General features: G+C 37.3%; 1 protein-coding gene across 1 annotated transcript in view; it reads left to right on the forward strand.

Moving 5' to 3' along the window:
- Positions 1-25,116, forward strand: part of ARAP2 (ArfGAP with RhoGAP domain, ankyrin repeat and PH domain 2) — a 73,153-nt gene that overhangs the window by 22,450 nt on the left and 25,587 nt on the right. The window contains exons 7-8 of the mRNA XM_010292151.1: positions 1,969-2,089; positions 5,524-5,705. Coding sequence (XP_010290453.1) covers positions 1,969-2,089; positions 5,524-5,705 — 303 coding nt within the window. The remainder of the gene's footprint in view (positions 1-1,968; positions 2,090-5,523; positions 5,706-25,116) is intronic.

Consider the following 25,116-nt stretch of genomic DNA (forward strand, 5'->3'; position numbering starts at 1 on the left):
AACTTTTTAGCACCCCTAAAACTAGTGTATACCTCTCAGTAACAGAAGAAATATCTGTGAGGTTCTTGGCTGTGTTTATTTGGTTTTGTTTTCTATAGTCTTATATAATTCGCCTGATTTCTAATCTGGAGTATTTCAAAGAGAGAAATTGTATCTTGATCAACAAGAGCTTTTTAACAGTAGGCGTTATTTCTTGCATGTGAAAGAGAAGCTGCTGCAGAAAAAAGATTGAGAAATTATTATGGTTTAAACTGTATTTGAAAATATGTTTTCCTTGGAGAACAAAGCTTTAAAAAGGATGATTGTTTAAATAGCAAAATCAAAACTATGCTTAGCTTAAAAGGAAACTGACTTTTTTTAAGCAAATAAAATAAAATAGCTGTGGCTTCCAGCAGTCTGAATTATTCCCTTACAGTACCAAATACAGCCAGTAGATGCCTGCAAACACCGCAATATAATTATATCTGAACACCTTCAGATAGCATCTGTAATAAGTTTGCTTTGCCATTGTGAAGGATCAGTAGTTAACATAATATCCAACCTTATTAACAAATATGTTAAGATCTCTCTTCTAACAAATATAGCCATAATGAAAGTAGATGTGCAACAGTAAGATCATTCTGAGTGACAGAGTAGTTCTTGTGACAGAGTAGTTCTTGTGTGTATTTATAGTAACATGTTCACTTCAGCTGTATCTTGATATTTCTATTTATTTGCTAAACTACATTCACTGATGTATATTAGTACCTAGAAGTGAAACAACATAAGAGTGTGAATTCGGTGAAAATCAGTAGTATATTAAACTCAGTAAACAAACAAACAAAAATGATCTTGTGTATCCTTCATGGTTAGCATTCACAGTGGTTCCTTAAGTCCTTGTATAAAGTCTATTATAATAATTTATACTTTGGGAGGAAAGTTATTGCAGTACAAATTCTTTATGGGGACCTGACTCTTGGACTATTACTGCATCTGGATCATAAATCTTAGCAGTATATCTGAATTGTCTTAGTCAGAAAACCAACTGATCAAAGCATAGTGGGGACGGGAGCAGCAGCGTTAACTCTGGAATCCTGGAATTGTGCAGGATTATTTCTGAAGTGTTGTGTGTCTGCTTGAGCTTTCCTTACCCTCCTTGCCTTCTCCCCCCAGAATACTTAGGTTAATTAGGTTAAAAGACGAGCTACCTGTAGAAAGTACTCATAGCAATTCCTTTGCCTGTCTTGCTTTTCTGTTCATTTCAGTTGTTGGAAATAAGCAAATTTTGGGAAAATTTGCTGTGATACCAAATGATGTTTTTGGGGTATCCTTCTCGTCCTACCTCATATAGCAGAAAAGTACGTACCTGATCCAAGCTAGAGGATCCTTGTTAGTAATGACAGGGCAATGGATTTTTTCCAGAGAGTGATGACCCCCTTTGAGTTCAAAATTAAGGATAAAATCAGTGAATTTATTTTTCTTATTGGCCAACCACTGAAGGACTTGGGGACGAACAGAAGAAATTTGGGGAATTATCTGCCTGGAGAAGGCACAATTTTTTGCCTTGTCTGATTCTATTCTACAAGTATAATAATTATATTTTTTTTAATTATGGTTCTGTGAGATAGTAAATGTAATTTACTTTGGCATAAAATTGTAAATTTAAGAGGGTGTGATATTTTGCAATATTAGTGCAATGAAGCAATTTATGAAGTGGTATCTTAAATATATGCATTCTATCTCACCATGGGATTTGACTTTATTTTAGAAGGCAGTAGATGTGCATAGACCCAGAACACTGAAATTGGCGATGTGTAGGTACTGAGGTGGCTTACTTACTGATGCAGTTTTATTAATAATGTGGTGAAATTTTTAGAAGCACAGCCTGTGTATGTGAACTTCCTGAACAACATGGCAAGTAATATTATCTGAGAGACATTTAACATTGCATGAGAGTTATTAACTATTCCTATTGCATTTTTATTGTAGGAAGTTTTCTCAAAGGGAATAATACTGCTTTCTGCTATAGCAACAGTAAGAGTTCATGGGGAGAATAAATTTGAAATTGTCACATCCCATAGGACTTTTGTGTTTCGTGTGGATAAAGAAGGTAAGTAAAACATGTAATTCTAATGATTGCCAAAAAGCCATGTAATCTCTGCTGATAATTTGTGAAATATAACTTGGTATATTACAAGAAATATTTCTGGAATCCAAACGTTTAGGGCTCATGAAGTGAAACTGGAGATAACTGTAAGCTTTGTAAAGGCAACTGAAATTGTTGGGGAATGGCTTTTAAAAATATCAGAACGAGGATACTATTTTCCAACTCTCTTGCTTCCTCCCCGAAGGTGAATTTGTCTGGACATTCCTCAGGTCTCACTAGCAGCTCTAACAGCCTGTGTGCTCTCAGCCATCTGTTCTGAGTCACCACTCGATATAAAATTGACAAAGAACAGCAATGAAGTTGATGGCTTGAATATAATGCTGTGATCAAAGGAAATCTGGGTTTTTCTGTGTGTCTGTATTTACTGTGTTATACGGTATTTTCAGCCATGTATTGGTAGAGAATACAAATGTAAATTGTAGTTGGGAAGTTAGTATGCCTTCTAATTTAATGCTTTATCAACCTACAGCTGTAATATGTGGAATCAATATCAGTGCATGTATGAATTATTTATGGAAACAATCAAATAAAATGGAATACCTAGGGGAAAAAAAATATGCAATATGTATTTACAGCAGTACATGCCAGACCTATTATAGCTAAGGGTCTCTCAGCATTTCCATTATCAAATCCCATTTTTAGGGTTATAGCTTGGTTGTAAACATTCTCTGCAGGCTGTAGCAGGAGTGCAGCATTGGTGAGCAAATCCTTCTTATCAGGTTTGGCTCAAATCACTTCAGGCATTTTTATGTTCTTAGCTTAGTTAAAAAGTATGTCTATTTTTATTATTTTTGCCTTTCTTTTCAAAATTTATTTTTTCACTTTTTTATAAATTGGAACATAACCATCTTAGTGCAATACATTTTATAGGGCTGTAATTTGTGTTATGGACCATTGCCTTTGAATACTATAAAAAGTGTTAACATCTTATACTGACTTATTAAATGTATTCAGAGCAGCCACTTGTTATACATGAAATTACATTTTCATTTAGTGTATAACCATCTTTGGATGTAGTGGCCTGTCTGTAAAACTGTTCACTTAAGGTTAGAAATGTGTGTTGTACGAGTAATTTGTTCCTTACTGTGTCCAGAGCTGGATGATGTATTCATAGTAAATTATGTAAATAACCCAGCTTGCTTTGTTATGTGCACAAACTGTTACTTGATGCTATCCCTTCTGTGGATTTGTGGTTGGGAGTTGTTCTGCAACTATTTGAAGAGTACTTAACTTCTTTTCAAAGACTTTGAAATGGAGACTTTTATACATATTTCATTCTGTGGACCTTATTTATTAACTTTCCTTTCTTTTTGCTGGAGTATTAAAACACAGAGTGCTATCATTGTCTTCACAGACCTGTGTCCCTTGGTACCAATGTCGGTCTGCAATTAGTGGATTATAGTGCTCGTTTTATTTGCTTTCAGTGCTCTGATTTATTATTTTTTGGTATATCAAAAATACACTATTTTTAGATTGATTTAAATATCTAGAGGGAAAAACTGTATATAATGCTTTGGAAAGTTTAGGGGTACCTGGGGACAAAAAATTAAGTAGTTAGGGGATAGCAATGAACTCGAGCATAATCTGCTCATATGCAGAGAGATTTTGTTTAATTGGGGTGAAATACCATTAAAAACCCTCAACTTCTAGAGTAATTTAATGCCCTCAACTATACAGAAATATTCCAGTGATCTTTTCAGAGCTCATTTAAAGAGTGTGTATTCAAACAAAACTTCTAAGAGGAGCATTTCGATCATCTTCCCTGCGCTAGTCTGTCAGGCTGCTGTCTTTCTCCTCTTCAAACTATTTTCTGATGCATAAATTCGTTTCTTTGTTCCTTCTTGTTGCACACATGACACTAATGAAGTAAGCACATTACTGTTTTAATGGTGCTCTTTGCAATGTTAGGCACTTTGGACAAACTTTTCTTCCCTCCCTGCCCACCCCCTGCCCCCCAGTATATTTTACGGCATGAATCTTTCAGAGCAAGGAGTTGAAATATTCATGGTGTTCCAATTGCATGGGACAAGTCTTAATTCATTCAGAGTATTCAGCATTAAAGTATATTGATCTTAGTCTGGTGAAATATCTGAACACAGTGAATGAGACTGAGTGGAACTTTATTACTTCACCTACTTGTGTTCATGTATTTGTAAGATGTTAAATTAATAATTCATGCAAAGATATTCAAACGTGCATTTTCTTAATTACTCGGTACCCTTGACAATATCAAGCTTAACCACTACACCTTAATGGAATAGATTGTAAATTGCCAAATGCTTTTGCTTAAAAGCATGGCCGAACATAGAATAGCATTGGTGATGGCTTGCCTCTTTAGTGACAGATGATATTTAGGCTCTCTGGTTTTTGCTTACATAACTTCTTTCCCATTGATCTGGCTTCGAGAAGGTGAACATGCCACCTGTCTACCATCTCAGTCTTCAAGCTGTCTGGAATTAAGCATCTTAGAACTAGTACTCATGATTTTAAGACTCTTGAATGTTAGTTTGTATAACTTTTCAATTTGTGTGTTGATTGTTGTGAGTTAATTTAATGGCTGTCTTTGTTAACATCTGTTGTGGTTTAACCCCAGCTGGCATTTAAGCCCCACAACACAGCCACTCAGTCACTTCCTCCGGTGGGATGAGGGAGAGAATTGGAAGAATAAAAGTGAAAAAAACTCCTGGGTTGAGCTAAAGATTGTTTAATAGGTAAAGCAAAAGCCGCACACACAAGCACAGCAAAACCAGGCATTCATTCACCAGTTCCCATTGGCAGGCAGGTGCTCAGCCATCTCCAGGGAAGCAGGACTCCATCACACGTAACGGTTACTTGGGAAGACAAATGCCATAATTTCGAATGTTCCTCCCTTCCTTCATCCCCCAGATTTATAAGCTGAGCATGATGGCATATGGTATGGAATATCCCTTTGGTCAGTTGGGGCAGCTGTCCCAGCTGTGTCCCCTCCCAACTTCTTGTGCACCCCCAGCCTCCTCACTGGTGGGGTGGGGTGAGAAGCAGAGAAGGCTTTGACTCTGTGTTAGCACCGCTCAACAGTAGCAAAATTTTCCCTGTATTATCAATACTGTTTCCAGCACAAATCCAAAACATAACCCCATAGAAAATTACTGTGTAGAAAAATTAACTGTGTAGAAAATTAACTCTATCCAAGCCAAAACCAGCACAACATTAGAGATACGGATTCATAAGTTATTTTTATTTACAGCTCTTCTTCAAGATGGATGTTCTCTCTAATATGGTATAGCTATACCATCAACCAGCATAGCATAGTAGGAAGAACAGGAAACCCAATGTGTAGAGAAGAATGGAACTGCTACTTAACCATATGTCTTTGTCTAATTTTTTTTCTTGTTTAGAAGAAAGGAATGACTGGGTTAATACGATGCTCAATGCCTTGAAATTGCAGTCTGATAATAACTCTCAGTCTCAAACTTCTGTCACCCCTGAGAAAAGCGGATATCTTGAGCTGAAAGGATACAAAGCCAAAATCTTTATTCTACTTCAGGGGAATACTGTGTGGATCTGCAAAAATGAGCAGGTAAATTTTTCATATGCTTTTTGTGAATGAATGCTTATAAAGATGGTTTAAATAGTTGAGTTGGAAATTTATGGCTCTTTGTGAATAGGTGCATTTCAATATAAATGCATATCTCTTTTTATGTAGTACTTTATTGCTGCAATTCTCAGAAGGCTTCAAAAAGCAGGCAAAGTATTATTATGTCTATTGTACAGTGGAAAAAACGAACATATAGTGAGGTGAAGTGAAAAGCCCTGAGTGTCACAACAGGTTAGTGGCAGGGGTGGGATTAATTCACTCTTAAAATGTGTTTCATAAGCACTCTGCTGAATCAGAAGGCTTATTTTGTGCACTGGTTTCACTGTCCTACAATACAGCATTCTGGAAAGTGTGATGTACAGAAGTAGATTGTGGTATTTAAGTGATACTTCAGCTAAATGTTTGAAACCGATGTCCTTTGTGTTTTTAAGAACCTAGATTGGCCAGTTCTTGTTGTGCACTGTAACATTTTAAACAAATTCAGTATTAAAAAACATGAAGTAGGTCTATCATTTCAGCTCCCAAAATCCAGGGCTTTTTGTTTTGTTTTGGGCATGACTATATTATGATATAAAGTAGTTAGCTGTGGAACTCTTTACAATGCTGTAGGTAGGGGATAAATGGGGATAACTGGGTTCAATGAATACCTATGTGAACTAGAGGAAGACAGACCTATTGCAGGACATTAAATTGAAGCTATTATTTCTGTGTGAGGAAATTGATGACCCACACGTAGCTGGAACTTGGGGGATGTTGTTACATGACTGCCTTGTTCTCATTTTCTCTCAAATTTGTGTACAGGCGAACTCTTGTTTCAAATGCGAATGGTCTCTCATAAGACTTGTCATTTTGGAATTGGTCTCACTTCCTCTCCTGTTATCCTCTTAAGTGTGAAATTATTTAGATGGGCTTGAGGGACCACTTAATGTTCAATATTAGATCTTACTATTCTCTATTCTTTCCCAAGGTATGGCAAGAAATTTGATACTATGAAAGATTTTTTTTTTTTTCATTCTTTCTACTCACTGTGCTCTAAGGAAGTTTTACTTGTCAGGTACATTCTTTGAGGTCAGTCAACAACCAGCTAATCAAAAACATGATACAATTTATGGATTTATACCATTCTGTAGCTATTGCAAAATTCTACAAATGGTTTAGACGTGTAATATTTTACCGAAAGTGTATTGGCTACATGTCATTTGAATTTAAGCCTGCAGCCTGTGTTTTGCTGAATGAGGACCATGGAGAGAAATTGGTCTTCATAGTTGAGCACAGTACTCTTTATCTATACTGAAGTCCTCAGTCTTTATTATTTTAATGAATATATGACCTGCCAGTTAGTTTGTTCAAGTAAAGTTTACAGCTAGAGGCATTTAAGGGGGACCAAAATGCAAGTGCCACCCCCCACCCTGAGACCCTTCACTGAGGTTCTCTTGCATTGTTCCTGTAGAAAGAATGAAGTCAACCAACTTTACAGTCTCCGCCTGTGGGACGACCCACACTGTGCTGCAATGCTCATTGTTACTGTTCTGTCATGACGTTTCCAGGTATTTCATCAGTGAGAATCCCTGGAATGCATTCTCATTGATGAGAGTCCTCTCTCTGTGGATGTTCATTGTAATGAGCCACTTTTACCTTCAGAATCAATACTATATTCATGTTGTGTCCCTGAATACTTTTGAGTGCTCCCTTAACAATGGTCTGAGCTTCTTGATTAAGGGGCAAATGTGGTACTTCAGTGAGGTATACAGACTCGTGGAGGAATTTCTCTTCCAGAGTGATAGGTAATTTGAAACTAGCTATGTCACTCTTGAGAGTCTCAGTACCAGGTATCCAGTTTTTGCTTGCTTCATTCTTTCTTACTCTACCTGCATGTAAGTGTTGGGAGCATCTTTCTTACCTCGAATAGTCCTTTGATCTTTCTCTGATGTGGGGCACTCCCAGCTCTGCCCACTATGCCGAGTCAGTTTTTCTGCCTCTGTATGTTGATAAAATACTGTACCAGAGCCATTCAATGTTGAAAGGTTCTTGATTGCTCTGTTACATGTTTTCATGGTGCAGATTATGACTATCTAAAATAATCTAAGACTGTTTCCCCCCCCCCCCCCGTTTCCTTTTTTCCTTTCTTAGAGATTTTTTTTAAAGTATTGTTTTGTGTGTGCACATGTGTGTTTGTTCTATTGCTTGTGTGGCTGTATGGTAAGTTGTATCAGCTCTGCCCTTTCAACATCATTGATTTCAGATTTGCTTTAGTTGATCATGAAAGCACACCCTTATACAGCCTTTCTACTAGATGTTTATTCCCTTGATGCTCTGCAGAGATCACTGACTGCAGTGCAGCAGAAGGCAAACCAAAATCAAACCCTGAAACAGAGTGAAGGTTAGACATGCTGCCAGCCTGTCAGCTCCCTCTGCGTGTATGAATATTACAAACAATGGTGCAAAACCAATTTCTTCCCAAAGCTTATTTACTTAAAACCAAAAATATCAAATGGTCCTAAGAGGTTTCTTTATAGACCCTCCATTTGAACAATGTCTCTTTCTTTATGTGATTTCTGGCTATTTGGTAATCAGAAGAAATAGTTTCTGTCTTTAAGCTTTCATAGTCTGTAATTCTTCTTTTGATACCGCTTGTGTTTTATTTTCAAGTTGAAAACCGAATTATTTTTACTGCAGCACTGACAAAAAACTGTAATACAGAATTAATCCATTAGAGGGCTCTGTTGTTCTAAAAATCCTCCTCTGTCTCACGTTTGTGCTTTAGCCAGTAATTACCAGGCAAATGTGCCCAGGAATGTCCTCAACTCCTGTTCATATTGGAATTCACATCCATAGTAGAACGACTCCCAGAGAGACTTAGAGGTTATTATTATAACTGCAATGCTAAAAGACACCTATTTAGATATCTTACAATGTTGAAATGAGATTGGATCAAGCTGATTCATTGATTTCTATTAAACTTGATAGAGGAGAGTCCACTGTTACTTTAAAAGATTTTTCTTCATTGTTAAAAGTGGAGAAGATCCTAAGCCAAATGCCAAATCTGAACATAACCGCCATGAACTTCGTGAAGTTCAGATTGAGATCAGAACATCGTGTCTCAGGTCCATTTCTAGTTAAAAAGTGATTGGTTTAGCTTGAGCTTCTGGCAGTGATATAGTGCTAGTATGAAACCATCAATTTCTTTGACTTTCCATGTAGTGTGAATTTCTTAAACTTCCTCTCTGGAGCAAAAGTGAAAAATAGATCGTACAGAATCAATTTGTTCAACCTGCAACTTGCTGAAATTCCCATTTCTATTTCAGAATCATTCGTGCTTAAATAAAAACATGTTGTCTGATCCTTCATGACAGCTCAAACATTGGCTTGAAATGTCAGTCTGCTGTGGTGGTGCCAGTGATAACCTCCCCTCTTTGAACATCAGAAGGGCTCTGACAGACGCTTGCCTGGTCTGCTAGAATATACCCACTTTGTTAGGGTGTATTTAAGATTCACTGGTATCTAAAGTCAGGGAAGGCCTAGGTGTCACAGTGTTTGCACTAGAATTTGGCTTTGACAAAGAGAATTTGGGATCCCCTTTGTTATGGCTTTGGGTGGTTCTGAAATAGTGTATTTACCTGGGATATTTGAGGAAACTTTGCCAAATATGAAGACTGGGAAATGGTATTTATGGCTGTGTGCCATAATTATTTGTGATTTTCTTCCTCCATGCATGACTCCAAGTTAAAGCTTGAATAGTGATGAGTTTTCTCTCTCTGTTATATACAAGCAATAGTATCCATTTCTTATCAAAAACCTCTTGCTTCTTTTTGGCTCAGTGCTCTTATTGATTTCAGAAGTTTTTTTTGTTTTGTCAAAGATTGAAATGATTTGCTCTGTGGCAGATGGAAATGTTTATTCATGTTGAGTGAACCAGTAAGAGAGTGCCTAGTAATTTTCATTTCCTCTCTAATGCTAATGATGCTCTTAAAGCAAAACTGGACAATATCAAAAGATGTATTACAGGAAATTATATTAACCAGGTAGAAGGTGGGAAAGGATATGATAACATAGAGAATCGGTAAGGGGATAGATAGAAGGACAAGTCAATTATGATGCTTGGGATAGATGTTCTGAAAGAGAGAAAGTGATGTGAATGTCAGTGGAGGGAAGTAGAAGGGATATGTGCATGTATCTGTGTAAGAACAGAGATGTGTTCTTATCTCTCTTAAGAAACACAGGCTTAAAGGGGAGTGCTTTGAGCAACGTGATCTAGTGAAAGATGTTCCTCTCCACACAAGGGGGTTGGACTAGCTGACCTTTAAAAGTCCCTTCCAACCCAAACAATTCTATGATTTTGTGAAACACCGTGCCAGAGACGATGTGGTGTGGAATTTAGGGGCAGATTTAGAAATCTGTGACTTTTTGGAATGTAAGGATGGGAATTTGTGATGATCCTCTGCAAGGGAGTTATTCATTAGAAAATGTTCTGTTTTTCCCTGGAGAAAATGTAATCCTGATTAATAAAATGATGGATAAGAAAGACAAACCCTTTTAAGTAAAGGATCTATTAAGTACTGTAGAAAGTATCTAACAATGGAAGGTGAACAGAGAAGAGTAGTTACATGAAGTCCTGAAGATCATAGAAACATAGAATAGTTTGGGTTGGAAGGGACCTATAAAGATCAGCTAGTTCAACCCCCCTGCAATGAGCAGGGACATCTTCAAATCCATCAGGTTGCTCAGAGCCCCATCCAACCTGACCTTGAATGTTTCCAGGGATGGGACAACTACCACCTCTCTGGACAACCTGTTCCAGTGTTTCACCACTTTATCATGCTAAAGCAGCATGAGAAAGCCTTTTTAAAATATTTAGATTCTTTGTTGTATCATCATGATAATATTAGTGAATATGAAATGAGTCTAAGGTGATGGCAACAGCAATATGAAAGAAGAGTTGGGGAGAGGAGTTGAATGTAAGTTGGGTAGTAAGCAAAATGGTTGCTTAAAGACTTTGAGATCTAATGAGGAACCCTGAACAAAGCAACTGACAGTTTTGGAAAGGAAACTAGGGGAAAAGGTAGGGGATTAAAGGCAACAAAAGAAAGCAGGAGGAGGAATGGGACAAGCTTTCAGGTAGTTGATAGGTAGTGAGAGGAGAGAGAAGTGCCTGATATGCACTGGGATGGGGCAGTGGAAGATGGAATTATTGAGAATGAGAATACAAGAAAGTGTCATCATGTTCCCCATGTCCCCCATTCTCATCCCCCTTGCCCCAAGAACACGTATCCTTTTGGTGATGTTGTGCTGATAGGCTGTTATTTGTAATAATGACTGGGAAGCTCTCTAAAGAAAGAGTTCTGTACTTGATTGTTGGTGCAGACTATGATCAAACATGTTTACAAACATATGAATGGGCCTGGCCTGGAATGCCTTAAATAGGTGGCGGTGACAGAAAAACAGATTAATGCTTATCCTCCTTTGTCCTTGTTTAATTTATCCTGGCTTTACTCTTTACTTCTTCAGAACAATATAAATCTGTAGCAAGATATTAAAAAAGCAAAAACAAAACAATGCAAATCAAATATATTGCATGGGACTAGATTAATATGAAGAAGTGTTTTAAGATCAAATATACTGATACATGGGTGACTTGAAGTGGAAGCAAATGATCCAGCCTCTTTCAAATACAGCTGTTTGTATCAAGCTGTAGCTGGGATGATAGATTAAGGTCATATTCGTAATTTTCCAGCAGTTTCTTTCATTCCAGTCTTCCACACTCAAAACCATGGCAAAGATCAATTGCTGTGCACGACATCAGAAACAACTAAACAGGAAATAACTTTAATTCTGTAAGAACACTTAAAAACTTCCTTGTTTGCTTGTTGTGCAAACCAGGACAAAATGAACAATTACAGGAAATTATGTTGAGTGGGGCAAAGGGTGGTTGTTCTGACCATTACTTCTTCAGTTTTAAACTGACTGCACCCCTATTCCAAAAAAGACTAGAAAGTGAATTTAAAATACTATGTTATTAAAATATGGTGGTTGACACATTTTTCTTGCCTGATTCAGTGACAGGGAAGGTCTACGTTTTACATTCAAAAATAATTTTGTGAGATATTGTTCTAGCTTGTTGAAGATATTAAAGAACATGGAAAAGGGCATAAACCAGAATTCTATTAAAGAAAAATTAAGAAGTTAAGCTCTTCTATTTGCTGTTAAACTTTGGCTCTGTGAGGGCTTTCTTTTTTTTGTTAATTTATGTTTATGCTATTAGTTCTCATTGAGATGTAAGTACACCTAAAGCAATCATGAAACATGGTAGAAAGCCTAATGCTTCCATGAGCAAAAAGTTCATGATTAATTTGGCTTGAGGTGGAGGGTAGGGAAGGAGAAACGAAAATGACAAAATTATCAGCTTCTTAGTAATGCCTCAATCAAGCTTTCTGGATGGTTAATATGCATACAGCCAGCTGCCTTGATCATGTAAAAATTAACAGTGAAGAAAAGTAGGATTTGTTTTAAGAAGAAGGAAAAAGATTTTAGAGTGACACAGCACATGCATAAACAATTGAAGAAGGTTTTAGATCTACTTGTCATAAGGTTATAAAGTTATTAATGCAGTATTGGGGAAATCTGTTTTCCTCTAAGAGTAATGGAATTTCCTGAGACCATTATCCATCACTATACACGTTACTTACATTTAAGAACTACTATCTTGGCTTCAAATCCTATGGTAAAATACTCTGTTGGATCAAAAACCTTACAGATAGGAAGCAGAGCATCATTATGTGTACTTCCATTTATAATGGTAGACCAGGTCTGCATTTATTTATTTATTTTAAATAACATGAACAAGTTATTTCTGCATTCAATGAACCTGAGTTTGTATAATCAGTGTGTGTGCATATATATGTGTATATACACTTAAATAATGGAGTGTTTTCTTTTTTGTGTGTGCAGCAAGAAGGTTTGAGATGACAATGAAACTGAAAAAAAAGTATTTTTCAAGAACAGTTAGACCTCTCTTCTTTCAGTAGCTTAGTATACTGTGGAATTAAATGCAGCTAGAATGTTATTTTGCACCTAGTTGATTGCAGTTTAATTGTAAACATATCAGTCAGTTCTCCTAGGAGACATACTGAAAAACTACTCAGTAGCTTTGGTTCGCTTTTTCTCCTTTAAATTGAGCGCAAATTAAAACACATTTTTCCTATCCATCTGTTACTTCTATGCATTTGCCATGTCTGGGACAGAAGTAACTTTAAACATACCAGTAGCAACACTGATTACTTTTTTTTCCTCAGCCTGCATCCTTTACTTCAGGTATTAAACTAATTAGTATAGCTGAAATATTAATATTTATGTAAAGTTATGAAACTGTTACAACAGTGAAAAGCAGAACATTTCTGAGGCAGTGTAGACAATGTATCCTCACTGAAGTGTTCATTCTACAAACTTTAAGATAGGTACAAACATATGTTATGATAGTGTGCATAGAGTCTATTTCCTAATTAGTTCAAGATACCATGATATACCATTGCAAATTTTTAATTATTTAGCATATATCTTCTGTTATTGACTTGCTATTTTGAAATCTGTTACAACTCAATTAACTAAATGCAGTTTATGAATTTATTCTTTAATTAGTGTGACAAGTAATGTCACCAAAAGATTGATTTTTTTTTTTTGTGACGTTGCCTATATGATAATGAACTAAATTGTGTGGATATCCTTCTGTGAAAGCTAAACTTTAACAGAGAGGTGAGGCTATTCATTTGTCCAGTCTGAAGTGGAAAAGTAATATTCTTCAAGACTTTAGGATTTGCCTAATCTATGATGAGTATGATCAGATGAGCACTAGCAGTCACATTATGATGATTAAAATGTTCTCCTTGGTTGCAATACTAAATAACATGGATTAGCATGCACTAGCAGGAGACCGAAGAGTATGCCTACAATTCATTAATGTGCCTTGTAACTGACACTGTAATGTCTAGAACCCCAAGCACTTAAAAGCAGGTGATTGATGATAATGCATTTAGCTTGCAGTAGCTGAACAAGCAGGAAAAGATCAGTGTTCATAAAGAAAACTGTTTTGGTGTTCATGGATTTCTGTTGTTACTTCATGATGATTTTCAAGACTCGGTGGTCTCACTTCAGTCTCTGTTGGAGTTCATCAGAGTAAAAACCATTGGAATTTGTTGAAGATGCTCGGAATTTGTAGTCATCCCTCCTTCCCCCCCCCAATCTTTTACCCCCCCACCTGTTTTTGTCAAAACCCATTAATGAAACAGTAGACACTTGCTCCAGAACTTTTGTCTTCTGCACAGTGTGCTCTGGAAATGTGAACAGTATCTTTACTGACAGTAGAGAGAGCAGGTTGGAGTTGCTATTGGACTACTGAAATAATTAGGCCATTTCAGTTTTCATCAGTTATGCAGGTGGATGGTTTAAAATAAGCATTATAAAGATGATCCTTAAAATACTGAGAACTTAAATATTATTGTAGCTTAAGTGACATTTTAATCTTTTGGACCTTAAATAAATTGGTTTACATTTGTTGTGGTTCCTTTATGTTGTTTGGAGCAGTATGGCATTGTTCAGACAATAACAAAGCATTATTTTCTTTACTCCACTATCTTGTATCTACAAATTTTATTCTAAATAAATGCACCATCTTACAGCAAAAGGAAGGGAATTTATGATATACGGCATAGGAAGAATGTGGGGAATACCCCAGTGTGCTTTCTCAGCAATAATTTCTGTGCCTGGTTAATAAATTGCTAGGCCAACAAATTTGAACTTAATCAACTCAAACTGAATTATTGCCTCATGAAACACTTTAATGCCATTGTTATTAAATTAAATTCTTTCTCTTCAATATTTTGCATGCAAAATAATATCTTGTTAGAGATGGCATCTTTTAAAACTCATTACTTAAAAATCCATATCTCGCAGACACTTCCAGAAAATATCACTCAAAAGTTATTTCCATCTCAGCATGTGGGTCAGACCTCTCCCCCCCCACCTGGGATCCGCCAGAATGATTGATTGGTATCTAACGTTTTTAAAGAAACATTTGAAAAATGTTACATGCACTGAATTGTAGCAAAAATCAAGCTTTGTTATCTTCAGCTAAGGTGGAAGGTTGCCAAAACAATTGGCAGAGAGCAGCTGGAGGATCATGTGAACAGGCCTGACCAGTGGTTGAGAGGGAAAATATATTCAGCTTAATAACAGAGAGGACGGAAAGCAATGATTCAGGAAATAAAAGGTGGAAATAATCTTGTTTGTATTTTAAGTGATGCCTAGTGACATTAGTATGTTTTGAGCATTTCAAACAACTTTTATTTGGTTGTTGGTTTTTTGGAGGGGGGTTTTTTGTCTTTTTCTTTATGTTGTACAGCTGCAGTATTTCCAATAAAAGTTGCTTTGGAAAAAAAAAAGTTGAGCCAAAGAATGCAATGACTGATGAGTGTATTTACTCATGGAGAGAAACATTTTAATTATTGACTTCGCCAATCCTTTTGGGCATTCTGATATTTAATATTTAATTGAGTATTACAGCTCCTGTCCATTTGTTTGTTTAAGGTGAGTTAGACTATTAAAAAAATAAAAGTAACAAAAAATGCTGCTGTCCATTGGATAAGACTGCATTTTGATTATGGCAAAATTATTGCCTCTGTTTTGTACCATCCAATGCTTTCAAGTTAATACAGTTTTCTATACGCCCATGTAGGCAGAGAGGAGTCTATATCCACTATACTGCATTTGTCTACAGTGTAAGTCCAGTATGCACAGCTATGTTAGAGGTACATGAGTGAGGTTTGAGAACGGTCTTGTAGCAGTGTGGCTGCATTGGTATAATTAATATGGCTTTGTATGCTGCTTCCTGTGTCACAATCAGCCTGTCTGGCACTCGTTTGAGAGGCTCTGCAGGACGTTGTGTGATGATGAGAGGTGTGATGTTTTTTCCAGCCGAGGGCTGTAATTCCTTGCCGTGGGGTCATAAAGGAGTTCAAAGGCAGATAAAATGACAGCAGTCAGCAACAGCAGCTCAGTTCCTGCAACACAGGGGTAATTGCAGCCCATTATTACAATTGACTCTCGCTTCTCTCCCCTGAAGGAACTGAGCAGCTGCCAATTTACTGGGCTGCAAGAAAACTGATGAGCCAGGAGATGGGGGTCATAACGAAAGTTCAGAAAATGATCAAGGCAAAATTCATTAGTTCTGAGTAGCCATAGAGAAGAGGAGACAGTGCTGACTGGTCATCACTGATGCCCAGGTGGGAGATGGATTCTGACTTCCAGGTTGGTTTGTTTCACCTTGCACTTCCCCCTGCCCCTGCCCCGAAGCGATGGGGTTTCTAGCATCTTTTGTCTTATTTTGTTTAAAATAAACCAACCACACAGCAGAAGTACCTGCCATTTTTATGTGACTTAACTAGAAAGGGCTTATTTCACCCTGAATAAATACATCAGCTGTTTCTCTGGGTGTTTTCTGTGTGCTCTGTAATCGTTCCTGTGTGTTAGGTATTTATAGGTTTCTCACTTTCCTTCTACAGCTAAGTAAGGAGGATATATAACTTGCTTCATCCTTTCTGTTTTATTTAATGACAATGTGTGGTTGTTAAAACTTAGAAGCCTGATTTGAGGATTATCTTCAGTACTTGCTTATGGTAAGCGTGTACAATTAGCAGTTTAGATGTGAAACTTATGTGACTTTATTGGTGTTCTCAGCAATAAAGGCTAATGTGGAAATAAAAGGGTTACATCTACACAAATCCCTGTTTGTTCATCCTTCTCTCACTGATGAGGCAGGGTGTATCAGAAAATATCTCTTAATATATGCCGGTGGAACTGTACTGGACCAGGGAGAAGAAAAAATAAAGGTTAATAGAGTGCACTGTAGGTACAAAACCAGAAGATGTTATCACAGTTCTGCATGATTCTGTGGTGCTGGCGGTTCAGGTTTTCTAATTGTGCAGGTCTTTCATCCGCAGATCTAAATTTCCTGCTCCTACATTGCATGCAGCTGTATTTTAAAATTAACCTGAAGAGGCCTGTGCAGATTTCATTCTAGCAGCTCGTCCTTCTAAATGGAAAAGTTTAAGATGCATTTTCAGTATGTGTAGAGCAGTTTAAGGAAGGCTGTTGCTTGTAGGATCTAAGCACAGATACCTGGGGTGAATCCCCAGCTCTGTGAATGTCAGCTGGATCTTTGCCATTAATGTCAGAGTTGCCAGTTTTTCATTTTAGTCCAGTATTTTCTTTCATTCCTGAGTTCTTGTTCGTCCTAGTTTCTTAAGTGGCATGGTCATGCTGGGAAAATATGCCTCCTTCTAACTTCAGTGTGTTTGTAGATTGCAGCTGCCCATTCTTTTTAATATACAAGAATTTTAGGGAAGATCTTCTGTTCTCAAAAATCGTTGTAGCATGTTACAAGCCTCACTACCCACAATTGGTACAAAATGCTGCTGCTGTGTTTCTGAATATCTCGAAATAGAGCAATTTTATAATTCTAATTCTAGCTCTCTTTTACTGTTCGTTGAGATTCTCTTTTACAGTGTTACCTTGATCAAGCCTTTGCAATTTTGATGCAACTTCTGTGTGAGGAGATGTACCTTCATACTTCCAGTTATGAGCCAGAACAGCTTTTGCATAGCTGTGCTTCACCATGACATGAAGTGGGTTCAGTTTGTGAGTGTCTAGGTCAGGATGTTGCTGTTAGATCAGCCTGTAAATCAGTGCTTCACTTTTTGTCACTTTCCATGACCAAATTGCTACTCTACGTGTTGTTCCTTACTAATCTGTGATTTGTAAGGTGTCTTGGCTCATCTGAACATAGTAATATCTGTATGTTTCCAAATATTTTTTTATTATTGCATGATTTTCAGGGCTGCTTTAATAGAACATCGAGGAAACAAATGTGTAAACTTGCAAAATGTGAAAGTTAAGCTACAATTTGCTACATTACTCAGAGTTTATTACTGGTTTTAGCATAACAGTTCAAGTAGAGGTCAAGGACCGTTGCCCCACCCTGAGAATGTGCACTGAAACAGAGTTAATGTTGCTGTTGGCAAGTTCTGCTTTTTCAGTCTTTCATTAAATTCAGATGAGCAAGATTTATTTCTTCCTTGTGTAAGGAGATGGATGGCAGTGAGAGACCTGAGAAGTGAAAATGAAGGAGACAGGTGGAATCATTACGCTACAAGGGAGCCACATGTCTGTAACTTATTCTGGGTCCTGCAAGACCTCCCTGTATTGTTGATTGTGTGACAATAGGAAGCTCAGTGAAACAAACAGAAGATAAATGTAGAAATTGTAAATGGAGATAGTTTGTTAAAGATCATGTAATTTTTAGTGTTCTTTCTACCAACTACCTCTCTAGTTAGTAACACAGAGTATGAAGGTTATTTGAAAGGAGTATGTTGTGGGGTTTTTTAAGGATTTTTTTTGTTTTGTTTTTAACTTTGTCATAGTATTTTCTTTACAGCATGGTTGCTCTCTGTTTGTACAAACAGTTTGTTTTTTCTGTTGGATGTCAGCATTTGCTTCTCATTAGCAGAAAATAATTTCATTGCAAGATTGAATTTACTTGACTTTTACATAAGGTGCTTCTAGCTCATAATTTTTGAGTTTGGGAAGACATCTTCATAAAAGATGTAGACTGTTATGTTAATTAAGAAAAAGGCATTTTGGTTTAGTAAGACTATATTAATTCTAGACCCAATTCTGAAACATGAGTGCAGTGCAGATGTTTTAGAGCTGTTTTATTTTTGACTATCGTAAAAATATTTTAATAGCTTCTCTATAATTATATGGGATTATTCTTTATTGGTTATTTTTTATTTGGGTTGTAAATGCCTTTGGTTAAATTGTGTAGCTGTGATATTTGCCCTTCTTAGCTTTAATCATTAATTTTAATTGTTAATTTTAATCAAAACTAAAAAAAAAAAACCACCAGAAACAAATGGCAGTGTTTTTTATATGAAGTCATGATAAAACTTATTGACCATGGATTTACTAGGAGTTCAGTAAACTCTATAAGCATTTAATACTCTAGCCATTTCAGTATTTAAGTAGCGAAAAGGAGATTGCTTATTTGTAAACTGCAGTGATTTGTGAAACTCTTTTACAGATTTACTTTTACGCTAACGGTATTTTCTTTATGTGGAATTATTACCTTCATGACAAAAAGCCTAGATAAATATGAAAGTGAATAGCTTCTAAGCAGGAGCTGTATGTGTGTCCATTACTGATTTTACTTTACAAAAAATCAAAATACTTTCTGTGCATTCATCAGCTATTTTCATCTTTGTCTCATAAAGACAAATTTGTATGTGTGAATCTAAAGCCAGCAGAAGAAAATATTTTATTTAAGGACAAAAAACAAAGTAAAACAAACAAACAAACAGGAACCCAAAACCCCGCTTTATTTTTGGTTGAACTAAATGTAAGACGGATGTCTTCCCAGGAGAGAAAATGCTGAAATGACTGGCTGGGTTAGGAGAGATTCCTGCTTATCAGAAGCCACTGTGCAGCGTTGCTGTTGTCATGGCGTCAGCCCTCTCTTCGTCCAGGCACAGAAGAATGTAGGGCAAAACTTGGTGCTGCTGTCTCTTTACTGTTTTAGAATAAATATTACAGAAGTGGGAAGGATTCACAAATCATAGTTTGGTCTCCTCAGGTTTCTGATTTTAGGCGTTAGTGGGCAGTTGCTACTTTACACTGGCTTCTAGAGAATTTCTGTACCTCCATAGAGTCTGAGGCACATTCTTCAAAGTTATTGGGCATGCATGAACACACGCAAAATATAGTTCTTCTACTAAATATGTATTTATGTCTTTCATAAGAACAACATTTATTTTGGTTCAGATATTTGAAAAGTTTCTGGATTTCAAATTTTAAGCAACTCTGATATTTGATGGAGTTTAATGTCTCCTTTCTGCTAGGGCAAATAATTCTTCAACAGAATTTTTACCATCTGGCCAGAAGCTTTTATGTGGGTCTATACTATCCTTAGCTTATTGTTTCTTCTTAAATTGAAGACCATAATGCTACTTGTTAAAGTGAAACTTTTCTCTTCATGGTTCTGCGAGCAGCAGGTGTAGCTGGAAAAAGTACTGTTAGCGCAATCCAAAGCTCTCCATATTTCATTAAAATACTTCTTATAAGTTTTTTTGTGTGTGTTTTGTTGCAATCTGCATCATCTCAGAAGAGCTGTTCAGTTTGATAGGATCAGAAATCTGAACTGTTTTATTAACGACAATGGGGAAATCCTGTAGTGATCCAGTTAAGATAAAATGGGGTGTGTTTGGAATATAGGGTATTCAGAAAGGCATAAATACTTTTTTTTAAGATGTAAAAATGTCCATCACAGTTAATCTCATTTGCATGACACTTTAAAAAGTGTTGAAACTTTCTTTTTAATTAATTGTCCTTTGTAAATATTTTGAATTTTGCAGATTACTTGGAGATCAGATTAATTAGTAAAAAAAAGCTTTGGAAATCTTTCTCCATCACAAAATGTTACTTTTGTGAATACTTATTGAAGGAGCAGTTATGAATTATTTTTACTTGTGATTAAATTGATTAAATTTTATTTTATTAAAGTAGGAAGTAGTACAGAAAATAAGTTTTTATATATAGTGAGAACCATATGTCTTAGCACCGTACTGTTTGTAGTCAATAAGTAAAAGGATTTGTATTGGGTTTGCATTGTGAGGTTTTGGTATCAGGGAGGCTGCAGGGATGGCTTCTGTGAGAAGTTGCTAGAAGCTTCCCCTATGTCCAACAGAGCCAGTACCAGCCAGCTCCAAGATGGACAGGCTACTGGCCGAGGCCGAGCCCACCAGCGATCTGGTAGCACCTCTGGGAGAACATAGTTAAGAAGGAGAAGAAGAAAATGACACTCAGCAATTGCAGCTGAAGAGAGGAGTGAGACTATGTGAGAGGAACAACTGCAGACACACGGGCCAGTGAAGAAGGTGGGGGAGGAGGTACTCTAGGTGCCAGAGCCGAGATTCCCCTGCAGCCTGTGGTGAAGACCATGGTGAGGCAGGCTCTCTCCCTGCAGCCCATGGAGCTCTACAGTGGAGCAGATCTCCACCTGCAGCCCAGGGAGGACCACACGCTGGAGCAGGTAGATGTGCCCAAAGGAGGCTGTGACCCTGTGGGAAGCCCATGCTGAAGCAGGATCCTGGTAGGACCTGTGGATTCATGGAGAGAGGAGCCCAGGCTGGAGCAAGTTTGCTGGCAGGACTTGTGACCCCATGGGGGGACCCAGGCTGGAGCAGTTGGTAAAGAACTGCAGCCTGTGGGAAGGGCTCATGCTGTAGAAGTTAGTGGAGGACTGTCTCCCGTGGGAGGAACTCTATGCTGGAGCAGGGGAAGAGGGTGAGGAGTCCTCCCTCTGAGGAGGAAGGAGCGGCAGAAACAATGTATGATGAACTGACCACAACCCCCATTCCCCGTCCCCCTGTGCCACTCGGGGGGAGGAGGTAGAGAATTCAGGAGTGACATTGAGCCTGGGAAGAAGGGAGGGGTGGGGGGGAAGGTATTTTAAGATTTGATTTTATTTCTCATTACCCTACTCTGATTTTGATTGGCAGTAAATTAAACTAATTTTCCCTAAGTTGAGTCTGCTTTTGCCTATGAAGGTAACTGCTGACTGATCTCTCCCTGTCCTTATCTCGAACTATGAGCTTTTCGTTATATATTCTCTGCCCTGTCCAGCTGAGAACGGGAGTGATAGAGCAACTGTGGTGGGCACCTGGTATCCAGCCAGGGACAACCCACCACTGCATTGTGCTTGGTCAGTGATACTTTTTACTGTTAAATGTCATGTTTATTTATCTCCACAGGTAAATTTGGAGGAAAGCAGAAACTCAATTATTTGGGGATTTTCTTCGTGCATTAGGGGATCTTTGCAAGTGGGGTATTGTACCAGTTTTCTGTTTTGTCCAGTGACAACAGTACAAAAGTCTATAAAGAGGTTCATCAATTTTGCATGACCACCATTCTAGATTTTAAAATACCACAAAAATATTCACAATCTGTCCTTCTTCTAGGAGTTCAAATACTTTGTTAGCAGTTTGTCTGGACTATGAATACATAACAAGATCTTTGCTGTGTATGTAAAGCTTCAGCAAGAAAATTATAAAGATGTGAATTCAGAAAACCATAACTGTACATGGTACTTTTAAAATACACAGATCCTTCTGGTCTCCAGAGAACAGTCTTGATAAATCTTCCAAGAAAGTTTCCAGTTGTGAAGCACTTCCAAAGAAGAGTCCAGATGGCTACCTAAAATTTTAATACTAATAGCTGTGTTTGTTACAGGGGAAGTGTTTAAAACTATCTGAGTTTGAAATGGTGGCTATAGGGATACCTGTTTCAGCTAAATGAAAAAAAAAAAATCATAGGCAGGTGGAAGGGGTCAAACAATAAAAGTGAGGAAAATTGAGGAATTTCCAGGTAATAATGGGTTTTGCTTATGTTAAAATGGCATCCCTTTGGGATGGAAAATGTGTGAAGCGAGGAGCAAGAAACGAACTCTGAAATGGAATGAACTTCCATGTGTTACAAGTTATGTATCTTTTAATATGAGGCAATGTTATAAATGGCCATCAGAAAAAGAATAAAGATGAAAGCCTTTAGTCTGGGCTGTACTTGCTCATGACAGGCTTTGAATTTTATTTACGTGTTTGCTTAGCTGGACTATCTTTATGTCATCTCGTGTTTCATGAAGCAGCAGAAGTGAAGGACATAGCCCAGGCAGGCTGCAGTTGCTTCAGCCTCTGTAGCTAGTAAGATGCTAATTTGTGAATGAGCTCCATGCTGCAGAGGAGCCCTGCTGGAAGGGAGTTACTGTCATTGTTCAGATTGGAGCTTTGTCTGCATTTGTCTTTCACATGGCAGGGGGGGCTTTGGCAACAAAGAGAGCAGTTCTGTCTGTCTCGCTTGGTATCTGTCAGGCTATTTGGGAAGATAGCAAGGCAGGTTTTGTATGCAGTGTTACCAGCTTACTTTTGATGCTTGGTTCTGTCTTGCGTGCCTTAGATGTGAGACTGATGCTTTCCTAGTATGTTGAGTGACAAGAAAAAGAGAGCATGTGCATGCAGGATAGAGTATGGTCTGAATCACACTTTCTGTACCTCAGCTGAACTCTGAATTGTAGAACAGTTGAATAATTCAGTCCTTTCAGTATTTTTCTAAAGCAGCAATGCAAATGACTCTGGTACCTTTAAGTCATGAACTCTACTTTCCAGTAAGAGCTTTAAATTTCTTTGTGTTAAAATGTAAAAAAAACCTTTAAAACTGTAAAACTTTATGTAGAGTCAGTTCCTTACATTGATGCAACAGCTCACACAAATTGTTTCAGAAATAACAAAAAGATTATTAGGTCATCATTAAGTGGCATGCATACAAATTATTGGTAATGGCAAGGCATGGTTGCAGCATTGATTTCCCGTCCCCCCTTCCCTTCCAGCATGCTTCTGCACTAGTGAGAAACTTGTGAATATTTGGAATTACAACTTTTCTCAGTTCTCTGTCATCTTCTTTCTTTGCTTTTGAGGAGTAGGAAATTTAATTTGTCAATTTATGTATGTATGTATATATTTGTAGCTGTTGTCTTTGAACATCACTTTCCAGGTTGTACCACATTCACTGTGACCATACACTAAAGCCTTTCCTCCTCGATTGGAGAGGAGGGGAGTGGGGAAACTTAGAGTCCATGTCCTCTGCTCTGACTTATGTTTCTTAAATCTTTCTTAAGATACGAGGTATTCAGTGGCTGCTATTATGTTGAATTTGATTGAAGCCAAGCATCTATCTAGAGTAAAAACTTACTTGGGGTTACACAGGGAGACAGATGTTCCTGTGATTATGTAAACTTCATTTTTGGGGAGAACTTAATTGAAAATGTGTGAAAATTCAAAGACCTGTGTGAAATAACATTACTACAATTACAGATTTGTGCACCTACACTGAACATGGGAAAACTGGGCTTATTTCTAAATATCTTAATTTCATCCAATTAAATCTATACAATTTAATATTGTGCAGTAGGTACTATAATATGCTGTTTCCTTCCACAGGATCGCTACCTCATTCAGTGCATTGTTTACTTAGTAACTGATAATTTTAATTTCTTTTCATGGAGTAACTTGTGCCTTTTTTATTGCACACTGTTGAAGAGTGCCTGACAGAAAGAATTTTTCACCAGTAAAGGAATGTTCTGTAAGGAAATGATCAGTAATTGCTGTTATCTGAGGAACAATGATTAATTTATTTTTCATCATTTTCTGTCAGGTAAAGGAACATGATTGTTTCCTCCATATGACCACACATTTACGAGAAACAGAATGAATGATTCAAATACCAATATATTTTGCATTCTCTGTTTTCTCTGTCTGTTATGGGGGCTTGGGAGGGAATAGTTTTCTGTGAAACTATACCTGCTCAAAATACTGCTTTCATAGGTCTCAGCTGAAGTTCCAGTTGCTCAGCATTTCTGCAAATCAAACCCTAGAGCATAAAGTCAGGTACTAGGAAATGAAAAATGTACAGTGAAATGACTGTATGCTAAGGCTTTTGATTTACACTGAGTAGATAGAAATTGGCAAAGGCAAAGATAAGAGCTAACTCTCCAGGATAGTATTCAGTCAGTTTAATTATGTGATTCTCCTTTTTTTTGTATTTTGCAGCCTATATAGGCTTTCATCTTCCATGTGTCCTAGATCCATCCCATACAAGAAGCAAGGCGTGGGCCTGATGGTGCACAATCAAGTGATTTTAAAATTGTATTGATACTGCAAAATACACACACATAGCTGCTGAAAAGAGGATTCTGAGTTACTTCTGTAGTAAATGGAGAGATTTGTAACTTATATGAAAAATAACGTCTAAGATTGTAACTACCTTAGAGTGTTGGTCAGGAATGCATTTTTGAAATGCATTTTTTGAAACAAATCTTTTAGTTGTCCCCACTTTGTATGTGTTGGCTTTCATCATAGGGCCATCTCAAATTACATGTACTAAATTCCTTTATAATGTAATGATGTGGAGTGATGTGGAGCAGGTTATACTCCAGTAGCATACCCAATACACTCCACCGCAACCAAGCCTAATGCATGGCACTGACTAGAGCTAATCTAAGTGGCCCTTCCTGCCTTTTACTCTCTTCCTTTTTTTAACCTCCAAAATTATGGATGTCAGGTTGTCATTACAAAATGTTTTGCAATAACAGCTCAAATAATTTTCAAGGGATTCTATTATGGGATGCAGGAATTTTGCTTAACTAAGAACCTAAAACTGATGATATAACTACCTCGCAAACCATAACAGATAAGCACAAAGCTGTGTTAAGCTAACATACACAGACAACTTGAATTCTAGCATC

Source organism: Phaethon lepturus, unplaced genomic scaffold (assembly GCF_000687285.1).
Source record: "Phaethon lepturus isolate BGI_N335 unplaced genomic scaffold, ASM68728v1 scaffold6868, whole genome shotgun sequence".
NCBI classification, from domain to species: Eukaryota; Metazoa; Chordata; class Aves; order Phaethontiformes; family Phaethontidae; genus Phaethon; species Phaethon lepturus.